General features: G+C 49.0%; 1 protein-coding gene across 1 annotated transcript; it reads left to right on the top strand.

Moving 5' to 3' along the window:
* Window positions 1-10,633: 10,633 nt before the first annotated feature.
* Window positions 10,634-11,080, top strand: F5891DRAFT_899210 (uncharacterized protein; the record flags this gene model as incomplete). The annotated part of the gene is made up of 1 exon (XM_041373427.1): window positions 10,634-11,080. A coding segment is annotated over one exon (447 nt), but the record flags the coding sequence as incomplete, so codon positions are not given.
* Between the last annotated feature and the right edge of the window lie 998 nt (window positions 11,081-12,078).

Below are 12,078 nucleotides of genomic sequence, written 5' to 3'. Positions count from 1 at the left end.
ATTCGGCTCCGAAAAGCAAGTGATGTTGTAGATGATAAGAAGAGGATGGTAGACTTGGCGGGGCTGTTGGTTCAGACAGGGGGTGCGGTGTGCAAGGAGAGGGCAGCCTAATCCTAAGATAAATCTGATTAATGATAAGGGGGGGATGGCTGCCATCTGGTGTCCAAGGGGGCCATCAAGCACAGTTATAAGGGGTGCAGTGAGCAAGGAGGATCTGCGCACAATGAAGGGCAAATTTAGGACGTCTCTGAAGGGAGCAAGTGACTAGGATGCAGCTGCAAAGAATGGCTTCGGTCGGATAGAGCAAGTATTCATCCTCACTTAGCACCACCAATATCCATTTTGGGTAGAGCCCTTTAGGAAGATATGAATCAGTACATTACGAGCACAAATAAAAGTACTGATGGGACAGACAAAGGCAACTAGCCTAGAATTATGAATCACAAATGCAGGTGTAGGGAATGCTCAGGGCCCAACAAATGGGTCAAGAAGACTAAGGACAAAAACCACCCTGAGCACGGTGCCTTTCGGTCACGATAAGGTATGGTGCAAACATGAGGCAATACGACTTTCACGATGATTTGAAGGCTACTCAGGGCAGCTCCATTGGGTGCCCAGACAGGAGAATAGGAGTCGTGATCACAATAATACACGCGCTCAAAGAGATGTCCAGACGAAAACAAAGTCCAGGTACACTGGCCTTGCCGTGGCAAAACAGAAACTGGATGGACGCTAGGACAGATCATAAAATTAGGTCAATGCTTGCAGCAAAGGTAATCGCTTGATACAATCTGGTGTAACTGCCCTACTCCTCAGAAGGTGATAGGCTGGAATGGTTGCCTGGGCAGTGGGGAGGAAGGAAGGAATCACCAGCAGAGCGAATAATGTATGTGCAGTATACATGCAGTCTACCCATTGTAGCAGGTGAATGTGTTTGAAGGGCTAGGCAAGAGTGGTGACTAATAATGATGGCTCGCGAGTTAGTCATCAGACCCATAGAGAAAGCTACCAGGGCTGCAAGAGAGCGATTCACTAGCGCAATCGGCAATGGAGACTGATGGGACAGTGAGGGAAAACAGTGCATGTAGGTGGTGGTGAGGCCCAAAGGCCATAAATAACTCAATGGCCGATATAGTGCCGAAGGCAAATGACCACCGGAATAGGGCTAAGCACAATGTTTGCCAAGGATAAAAGGAACACGAAAATCTGATGCAGAGGGTATGGGCAACATGTCTGATGGCTAATGTCCGATGAGCAATGAGAAGCCTGAATTCACGTCCCGAGACGGACTGAGAGGGAATCATTCAATGCGGCTTGAATGTAGGATCATGACATTGGGGATGACCGAGCAACTCATATTGAATGCCCAGCCTATGATGATGATACCAAGTAGATGGCTTGCGATGGTGCTGACGGGCACATGAACTATGGCAGTGATAATAGGTGTTAAGGTCGTACTCTCGTAGGATCGGATCCGAAGGACTTCGGCCTCAGCTCGTACGCTGTGCCCCTTTCCCAAGTACTGTCCCTTATTTCAAAGTACTAACGATAACGCGTCCGAAGGTCCAGACGGGTCTCGTAGTATATCCGGAAGTCTTCCGGATATCGGAAACGCGTATAAGGCTAATCCGGACGTATCCGAACTAGAAACTAACAGAGTAAAGACTACCCGAAGGTAGAGCCGAGGATATAGACTATCGGAATCTATCCGAAGTCTCGGAGAGTGACAAGAGTAAGGAGGACTCAAGTCCGGAGGACAGAAAGAGGACAAACTAAGATGATATTCGAACTGAGGTACTACAGGACATATACACGAGTTTATATACTATGAGGATAACGGAAGTATCAGTAAGCAAAGGTCCGAGGCTATGTACGAAGCATGTGCAAAGGTTATCAAACGCGAGTCGGAAATGAGACATAGGTTAACGGATCAGTAATCAAACCGGTAATAAGCATAACCGAAACACCGGGAAGAGGAAATACCGAATAGGCTGTGTTTAACGTATATGAAACAGGAAATGAATTAGAAAGCTTATCGTAAATCGGATCGGAAGCGGATCTATACATCGGACCGGATCGGATCTCAGGGTCCGAAGTCCGGAAGAGAAGCGTGAATATATGGGATATGACAGTATCCCCCCCTTAGGGCCGATCCCTAGAGGCACAAGAACCATCGGTCCGGACCGGACGAGATTATCGCGAGATGATGGAGAAGCATCTGAGTTCAGAATCGGACTGGTATACTCAAGGGCGGACGTCCCAGGATGATTCTTCCTTTCCCACTTTTTACTCTCTATAACGCTCTATCGAAAATGTCTGGCAACACCTCCGGATCTCAGAAGACTGCTAAGCAGAAACTGCTGGAGCTTCAACAGCAACTAGCGGACGCTGAAGCTGCGGCTCGGAAGGAGGAGGAGGAGATTCGGAAGCGTCAGGAGGAGGAGCGGAAGCGTGAAGAGGAACGGAAGATTCAGGAGGATCTTAAGAGGATTCGAGAGTCCGAAATTTGGGTGGAGGCGGAAAACAAACGACGCAGGGAGATAGTAGAGGAAATGGTGAGTTTCGGATGGTTATGATGGCTTTGCCTGACGGATGAAAAAGTCTCGTGCCATTTCCGCTGACAAGGACGGATCCTGCAAGCGTTGCAGTGACAGAGGCCGGACTTGCCTTTGGACGGATGCGGAGAGCAATGCTCTGGTGAGTGAATCCGCGTTTTTCGGATCCGAGTGTTTTGACGTCTGGATAGGTCAAGTCTTGCGATATCTGCCGGAAGGACAAGGCTACGTGCCCCGGACGACCCGGAACTGTCAAGGTGCCCAAGGGCAAGAAGAGGAAGCATGCTGCCGGATCTCCATCTCCGAAAGGTAAAGGTAAGAAACGTCAGAAGAGTCCGACTCCTGAAGATCCGGAGGAGATGGAGATGGAATACGATGATCAGGCTTGGGTGGCCGCAGCCAACAGTATAGTGGCGGAGCTGGCTAGAACTAACACCCTTTTGGAGAGAAGTATTCAGGCGGCGGAAGGCAGCAGGGCTGCAGCGGACTGGATGAGCTCCGGAATTGAGCTGTTCCTTCAGCAACAGAGGGAATTTCAAGCCATGTTGTTCGGACATATTTGGAAGGGATTTCGGACGTCTCCGGGTCCGGAGGAGGAAGATGAGGTGATGGAAAGGGCGTCCGGAAGTGATGCAGGCGGATGGGTCTATGGAGATGTAGGAATTTCTGGTCTGTTTATGCTTCTTCTCTAAATGTACTTGTATTTCGTATGCACACCATGTACTTCAAAGTTGAATAGGACCGGGTTTGTTCGGATATGCAGCGTGGAAGTCCGAAACTAGTTCGGATGCGTTTCCGAGCTCCGTTGCAAGTAACCATGAAGTCTCCTCGTCCGTTCCTTCATATCCGGACCATCGGACGAGGTATAGGAGTTGACATTGTCTTCTCCGACGGTCTAATTTTGAGTCCAAGACTTCGGATATCTCATATTCGGGTTCTCCGTCAACTTCGACCGGAGGTGGAGGCGATTGGATACGATTAGGAATGGTATTGAGTGTGGCTGGTTCTAATTGCGAGACATGGAAAACTGGGTGTATGGAGCGCATGGAATCCGGAAGTCGGATGGTGAAAGAATGCATGCCTGGACGAGCTATGATTTCGAATGGACCTAAGTTCTTTTCCGAGAGTTTCTTGGACGGACGGGTGGATCGGAAGTATTTTGCTTTGACGAAGACCGGATCTCCGATTTTCATATCCGGAGCGGGTTTCCGTTTGGCGTCCGCAGGTCCTTGATATCTTTCTTGTGCGTGGGCCATTTCTTCTCGGAGGAACTGATGGAGTTCATCAAGGTCTACTGCATAGTCTCGTGCGCGGGCGGATGAGAGGTCACGTTCCGGATGAACGGATAGGTTCGGATGATATCCCTTATTGGCGAAGAAGGGTGATACTCCGGTAGTAGCACTCGGAGCGTTGTTATAAGCGAATTCTGCCAAGGGAAGTAGTTCCGACCAGTTATCCTGCTGATAGTTGCAGTATATCCGGAGGTATTGTTCAAGGGTTTGGTTCGCTCGTTCGGTTTGTCCGTCTCCTTCCGGATGATATCCGGACGTGAAGTGGAGGACCATATCTAATGCTTTTCCTAAGGACCGGAAGAAATGCGATACGAATTCTGTTCCTCGGTCCGAAGTGACATGGGATGGAACTCCGTGCTTGGAAAACACGTGGAGGACGAATAGACGAGCGAGATCTGGAGAGGTAATGGTGTCGTGGGTAGGGATGAATATAGCTTGTTTGGATAGACGGTCGATTACGACGAGGATGGCTGTAAAGCCGGATGAGTCCGGAAGGTGTTCGATGAAATCCATGGATATAGAATTCCAAGGCTTCTCCGGTATGGGTAACTGCTTGAGCAATCCGTAAGGTTTGTGTCTCGGAACCTTAGCTCGGCCGCAGGAAGTACAAGACTTGACGTAGTCTTTGACATAGGTACGGATTCCTGGCCAAGTGTACTCGCGTCGGATGAGATCTAGCGTCCGATTCTGTCCAAAATGTCCAGACAATGGATGATCATGAGTATTCTGGAGGACGCGAAGACGGAGATTATTAGATTCCGGAACATATATACGGTTGTCGCAGCGGAGGAAACCACTATCGTCCACCGTCCATCTCGGATCTGAAGGTTCCGGAAGATGTTCGGATGCGATAGGGTCATTAGGAAGTGCGGTCAGGATGTCTTTCCGGAGCTGGTCAATATCAATCAGAACGGCTGCCCTAAGAACCGGAGTTACTAGAGTTGAGGCTCGGAGGGACGAAGCTAACTGTTCCGAAGTGAATACCGGACAGAAATTGTGAGGGTTAACTCGAGCGTAGTCCTTATCCCCCTCTTTGGGATAGACGTCCCAGCGTCTAGTAAGGGAATCCGGTTTAGCTCCGAGTTTTCCGGGACGGAAACGGATGACTAGGTTAAACTGATGGAGGAATTCCGACCAGCGGGCCTGACAGCGAGAGAGGAGTTTTGTGGTAGAGAAATACTCAAGGTTCTTATGGTCCGTGACAACGTCTATCGGCTCGGCAGAGCCTTCAAGGTAATGTCGCCACGTCCGAAAAGCTTCATGGATGGCTAGAAGTTCCTTATCGTGAGTGTCGTAGTTGAGTTCCGGAGCGGTAAGCGTCCGAGAATAAAATGCTACCGGACGAAGCTCTGAGTCCGGACATACTATGGAAAGTATTCCGGCTATAGCGTAGTCAGAGGCGTCGGTTTCTACGACTATCGGAACATTCGGAATCCAGTGCGTAAGCACCGGAGCGGACGTGAAAGCTTTCTTGAGTGTTTCAAAGGACTTCCGACAATCATCGGAAAAATCCCAAGTAACCCCCTTGCGGGTAAGACGGGTGAGCGGAACTACGATGTCCGAGTAATTGAAAATGAATCGACGATAGAAATTTGCGAATCCGAGGAAGGATTGAATATCCTTAACTTTCCGAGGTTCCGGCCAGTCAACGATGGACTGGATCTTCTCGGACGACATGGTCAAGCCGTCCGGAGATAGGATGTAACCAAGGTATTCAACGGATGTGGTATGGAACGCGCATTTTTCGGGTTTAGCATAGAGTCGATGTTTTCGGAGACGGAGAAGGACTTCTCAGACATGTTCCTTATGGGATGCAAGGTCTTGGGAATAGATGAGGATGTCGTCCAGATATACGATAACGCATACATCCAGCATATCAGCAAACACGCTATTGACAAAGCGTTGGAATGCAGCCGGAGCATTAGTGAGACCTTCCGGCATCACCAACCATTCATACGAGCCATAACGCGTTCGGAATGCGGTCTTCCATTCGTCTCCGTCCGCTATCCGGACGAGATGATAAGCGGATCGGAGGTCGATTTTGGTATAGACTTTAGCGCGGCTCGGAGAGTCTAGGAGGTCGGTAATGAGAGGTAACAGATATCGGTCTTTCTTGGTAATCTGGTTAAGTCCACGGAAATCTACACAGAGGCGAAGGGAGCCATCCTTTTTCTTGACAAACAGGACAGGAGCTCCGTGAGAAGAGGATGAGGAACGGAGGAGTCCGGAGGAAATGTTTTCATCAAGAAACTTCCAGAGGGCTGCAAGCTCAACTGCAGATAGAGAATAAATGGTTCCGAGGGGCGGACTAGTTCCTTCCTCTAACTCGATTTTGAGATCATAGGGACGATGAGGAGGAAGTTGGCTAGCTTTGCCCTTATCGAACACATCCGAGAATTCATGATATTCCGGAGGAATTCCGGACAGGTCCGGAGGATCGGACGAAAGGGAAGCGGACCGGAGGTCTACACCGGTCGGACGAAGGTAGATGCTGAACTGTTCCGATCCTTCCAATTTGCAGGCCCGGCAAAAGGCAACCGCATTGATCAAGGAAATGTTGGGGATGGTTTTATCAGCGGAGATTCCGGATGTAGTCAGAGGAGGTAAATCTTCCATCGGAGGATGCGGATCCGGAGACAGAAGCGACGTCGGAGGTGTCGAAGGCATTCCATGAGAAGTCGTTCGGAAATCGATGCTGCCCGAAACCCAGTCAATCAACGGATTGTGTAGGGTGAGCCAGCTATATCCAAGAACGATAAAACAAGAAGAATCCAACGGAGTAACGTAAAACGTATCGGAGGTAACTACACCGGACGGAAAACGGATAGGCAAATCTATAGCTTCGGAAATCATATTATTACAAGTACCATCAAACAAACAGAGAGAAAGCGGAGATATCGGATATGTAGGAATTTTATTTTTTCGGACGAAATCAGAGTCTATAAAACAGTGAGAGGAACCACAATCAATTAGTGAAGGAAAATCAGAAATATCAGGAAAAGTAGGAATAGAAACGTATGGACAAAGAGAGTTCGGATCGGAAAGAGAAACAGCATTGAGACGTAGCTCCGTTGCACGGGTAGAGTCAACGCAACCCTCATCCCGTGCGGAGTCGGGAGGGTTGCGGACTATTTTTTTGCTTCATCCGAAGCCTCCGGTTTGTCTTCCGGAGTTACTACTGCAGCGCGGCCTTTGGCAGTGCGCGAAGTAGACTTGGTGCATTCCCGAGCCGAATGGCCGGGTCCGCCGCAGAATAGACAGAGTTTGTTATCCATCCGTCTCTTACGTTCTTCGGACGTGAGCTTCCCGTCCTTTCCTAACTTGGAGGTAAGGTACGGAGGTTTAGAAACGGAGGATGATGCGGAAGTAGCGGGTTTGTCGGATTTGTACCTCGAAGGTCCGGACGAGTTGGAACTCGTCCGATCGGACGTGGTTTGCTTAGGAGGAATGGTGGTGGTGGGTTTAGTTTCGCGGGCGACTTCTCCCTTCCGTTCCCAGTATCGAGCGTCGATAGTCTGGGCAAGGATCTTGTATTCAGAAAGGGTGGAAGGTTTACCCATGCGACTGATTTCGTCTTTGATACGAGCCGGAAGTCCGTTATAGAATTGGCGTCTTAGGGCACCGTCACCCCAGCCACGGACTTGTGAAGCAAGACACTGAAATTCAACAACATATTTATTAATGCGTTGTCCGTCACGCATATGAAGTTGCTCCAATTGCATTTCCGCATCTCCGGACGGATCGTGCGGTCCGAAATTGGTTTGGAGTTCAAGCATGAACGCGGAGTAATCATCCATCCAATCCGGACGATCATCGTCCTCGTCGGCTAGGAGATCCGGTTCGAACCACTCGAGTGCCATACCCTTAAGGTAGGATTGGGCGAAGTTGACTTTTGCCCGTCCGGAACGGAAGGCTTTGGGTTTGCTTTGGAAGTGGAGCTCGCATTGGACGAAGAATGCACGAAGCTTCCGAGGCTCAGTGCCATCGAAAGTATCGGGCTCACGGATCTTGACTTTAGAATCTTCGGACGAGGCCGGACGACGATTGTTGCGTGCGAGATTGTCGATGGCTTGAGAAAGCCGAAGCATGACACGGTCTTGTGGGTTTAACCCGTCAAATTCATCATCGTTGTCATCCGGTTCATCATCCGGATCACCTCCGAAGTCATCCGGAGGGTTTCCACCGGGAGTATCTTCATCGTCCGGAGGTCCTTCATCATCTGGATCACCTCCGGCAGGAGCGCGCGTAGGGGTTTCCGTATGCGGACGATTCATGAGTTGCGAAATACTTTGAGCAGGACCGCGTGATACACGGCGCTGAGAGAAACTGGTGAAGGCGTTAACTACGGATGTTGGATCGTGTCGGGTGGACGAAAGTCCGACAGCGTGCAAAGCGGCTTGGTTTACTTTAGTAGGAGCCATGATATGAGTAAGTGTACTTGGAAAGGTGTGAGTTCGAATATACTGTTAAGGTCGTACTCTCGTAGGATCGGATCCGAAGGACTTCGGCCTCAGCTCGTACGCTGTGCCCCTTTCCCAAGTACTGTCCCTTATTTCAAAGTACTAACGATAACGCGTCCGAAGGTCCAGACGGGTCTCGTAGTATATCCGGAAGTCTTCCGGATATCGGAAACGCGTATAAGGCTAATCCGGACGTATCCGAACTAGAAACTAACAGAGTAAAGACTACCCGAAGGTAGAGCCGAGGATATAGACTATCGGAATCTATCCGAAGTCTCGGAGAGTGACAAGAGTAAGGAGGACTCAAGTCCGGAGGACAGAAAGAGGACAAACTAAGATGATATTCGAACTGAGGTACTACAGGACATATACACGAGTTTATATACTATGAGGATAACGGAAGTATCAGTAAGCAAAGGTCCGAGGCTATGTACGAAGCATGTGCAAAGGTTATCAAACGCGAGTCGGAAATGAGACATAGGTTAACGGATCAGTAATCAAACCGGTAATAAGCATAACCGAAACACCGGGAAGAGGAAATACCGAATAGGCTGTGTTTAACGTATATGAAACAGGAAATGAATTAGAAAGCTTATCGTAAATCGGATCGGAAGCGGATCTATACATCGGACCGGATCGGATCTCAGGGTCCGAAGTCCGGAAGAGAAGCGTGAATATATGGGATATGACAATAGGCAAGGTAGCCCGTGATGGTGGCAAGATGCATAATAGGCTACCGTAGTGCTAACAGGTCAGTAGCCTGCAACGGTGACAAGGGGTATGCTAGCCCATGACGGTGACAACAGGCTAGAAGCCTACGACAGTAACAATAGGCATGGAAGCCTACAACGGTGACAACAGGCATGGCAGCCCACGACAGTGACAACAGGCATGGTAGCCCGGACAGTAACAACCGGCAAGTAGTCCACAATAGTGGCGAGAAGCATGGTGACTCATGACGGTAGCAACAGGCACGTAGCCCACGACGGAGACGAGAGGCATGGTGGCTTACGACGGTCATGACAGGCATGTAGCCCACGACGGTGACAAGAGGCATGGTGGCCTACAACGGTGACAAGGGGGTATGGCAGCCCACAACAGTGACAAGAGGCACGGCCGCCCACAACAATGACGAGAAACAGGTAGCTCCAATGGTGACGAAGGCATGGTAGCCCATGACAATGACAGATAGGCAAGAGGCCCGTGATGGTGATGATAGGTATGTGGCCTGCGGCAATGGCGATGGGCAGGTAGCCTACAATAGTAAGTAGCCTACGATGGTGGTGACAGGTGTGTAGTAGTGTATGAGGGAAAGCGGTAAGGCAACTTGATGGATAAGCAGCAATGAAAGTGAATGCAGTCGTTCGCAGTGCAGCCAAGGTGAATGAAGCTTTGAAGGATGAACCCCAGTGAAAACCCACTGTTCTGAGAATGGCTGAGGTTGTGTGGGGTTGTGCGTGAATTTGAGAAGCCTTTGAGATTGTGTGAGATTGGCTGGCGAAGTTAATGCTAATAATAGCACTGGTCTGAAATTGTGCGAGATCGATTACCTCTTATTGTTGCCACTGCATGTTGCATTTGGCACGCACAATATCATTGCACGTTGCATCTAGCACCTGACAGCTCTACCATCACAACACTTTCGCCCACTAGCATGCCACCACCAAAAGAGTATCAAGTCATGTGCAAGGGCCACCTTCAGACCATCTCCAAATCTCAGTATTACCGCTTAAAAGCCCAGGATGGTGGTGCAAACACACGGACTCCAGAACTTCAAGCACTCTTAGCCTCTCGGGTACAAACAGATGCTCCAATTGCTTCATCAAGTACCTCTGGTAAGTTGAGAACCATTATCTACAACATCAATGCACTAATAAATGTGACTATATGTTAGCGGAGCTGACAAGAGAGCACACACGCTCAATTCAAAGTGGTGATGTGGATATGAATCTTGATGAGAATGCTACAGAAGACGAGGTAAGTAAAGTCGATTACCTACCAACTATTGTTTGAGTCATATTAGCAGGGCAACTATGCGGATGATTTCCCAGACCCTCCTGCTGCTGACGAGGGCCATTCCACACCTCCCCCAGACCCTCCTGCTGCTGACGAGGACCGGCGCACCATACAAGATATCGATTTAGATGAAATACAATGTCTTGCAAGTATCGGTGGGCAGAAAGATATATTGCAATCTATATCGTTTATTCAGGCCCTTCGACGCTCCACTTTAGATGACAGTCTCTCACCACTTGATCCAGATGCTCTTGACCGTCTCCGAAACCCTCCTCAGCATCAACTTAAAATCAAGGATCCCCATCTGCATTTAGCTATTGATACCTATCTTGCACTGGAACATTCTGCTGTAGAAGCTTACAATAATGTCCGCAAAGCTGTCCCACGATGCTATCCAGACACAGACTTTCCTTCCCACCACAAAATCAAGTGTATTGTTGCACAGATGAGCGGGATTGAGTCCATTGTAGATGACATGTGTGCAGAGGGCTGCACAGCTTTCACAGGAGATTATGCACTTCTCGACCGCTGTCCTCATTGTCATTCTTATCGCTATGATCACATCAAATACGAAGCCTCTAATGGCAAAGTGAAGTCACCTGTCAAGATGTTTCACACTGTCCCCATCGGTTCGCAACTTCAGACGCTTTATCAAGACCCTGCAGCAGCAGCCAACATGTGCTATCGTGATGAGTGGACAAAACGCATCTTCGAGGAGCTTGAACTTACAGATGGCAAGCTTTCCATATATGATGATATCATCACGGGTACAGAATATCTGAAAGCTGTGAACAAAGGAAAGATTCAAAACAATGATATTGTTCTCATGTTATCAATTGATGGCGCCCAACTCTATGAGAGCAAGGAGTCCGACTGCTGGATATATATCTGGATCATTATTAATCTCTCTCCTGATCTACGCTACAAGAAGAAGTACATCCTTCCGGGTGGAATCATACCTGGGCCTAATAAGCCAAAATTCATTGAATCCTTCCTTTTTCCTGGTCTACACCATCTCGTGGGCTTGCAGAAGGAAGGGCTTCATATATGGGATGCATCCAAGGACCGAATGTTTAAGTTGGATCTCTTTTTTGCATTTGGAACCGCAGACGGTCCTGGCTTACTTTGTCTGAGCTCAATGGTCGGGCATACCAGGAAGAATGGGTGCAGGATGTACTGTGGTCTCAAGGGACGTCACAAGCATGGGCAGCCACAATACTGCCCTGTACTCCTCAAGCCTCTCAACTATACTGTTTCTGGATGTGATCACGACAACATTGATGTCAACCAACTTTCATTATCACCATGTTCTGACTATGTCGACAATCTTTACCGTGTTGTCTCCACTACAACAACAGCCTAGTATAATCAGCAGCGGCTTAAAACAGGTATCGTCAAGCCAAGCATATTGCTTGGCCTCTTGCCCAACCGCATGTTTGGCATTCCCAAATGCTTCACCCCCGATATCATGCACTTTGAGGGCCCCAATATGGGTTCACTCTTCACTGATTTGTGGCATGGCACAATGAGATGTGATGCCACAGATGATAAAGACTCATGGGACTGGGCCGTATTCTGAGACAAGACTGTCTGGATGGATCATGGTGCCTCCGTAGCTGCATGTGCACAATACCTCCCTGGTTCGTTTGATCGGTCCCCACGCAATCCTGCCGAAAAGATCAACACTTACTACAAAGCCTGGGAGTTTATCCTATGGCTGTGGGGCCTTGGCCCAGGTCTTCTCTATGGTATCTT

Source organism: Suillus fuscotomentosus (genome assembly GCF_016647785.1).
Source record: "Suillus fuscotomentosus strain FC203 chromosome Unknown F5891scaffold_92, whole genome shotgun sequence".
Classification (NCBI taxonomy): domain Eukaryota; kingdom Fungi; phylum Basidiomycota; class Agaricomycetes; order Boletales; family Suillaceae; genus Suillus; species Suillus fuscotomentosus.
The sequence above is the reverse complement of the archived record's forward strand: the minus strand, read 5'-3'. Positions and strand labels throughout refer to the sequence as shown.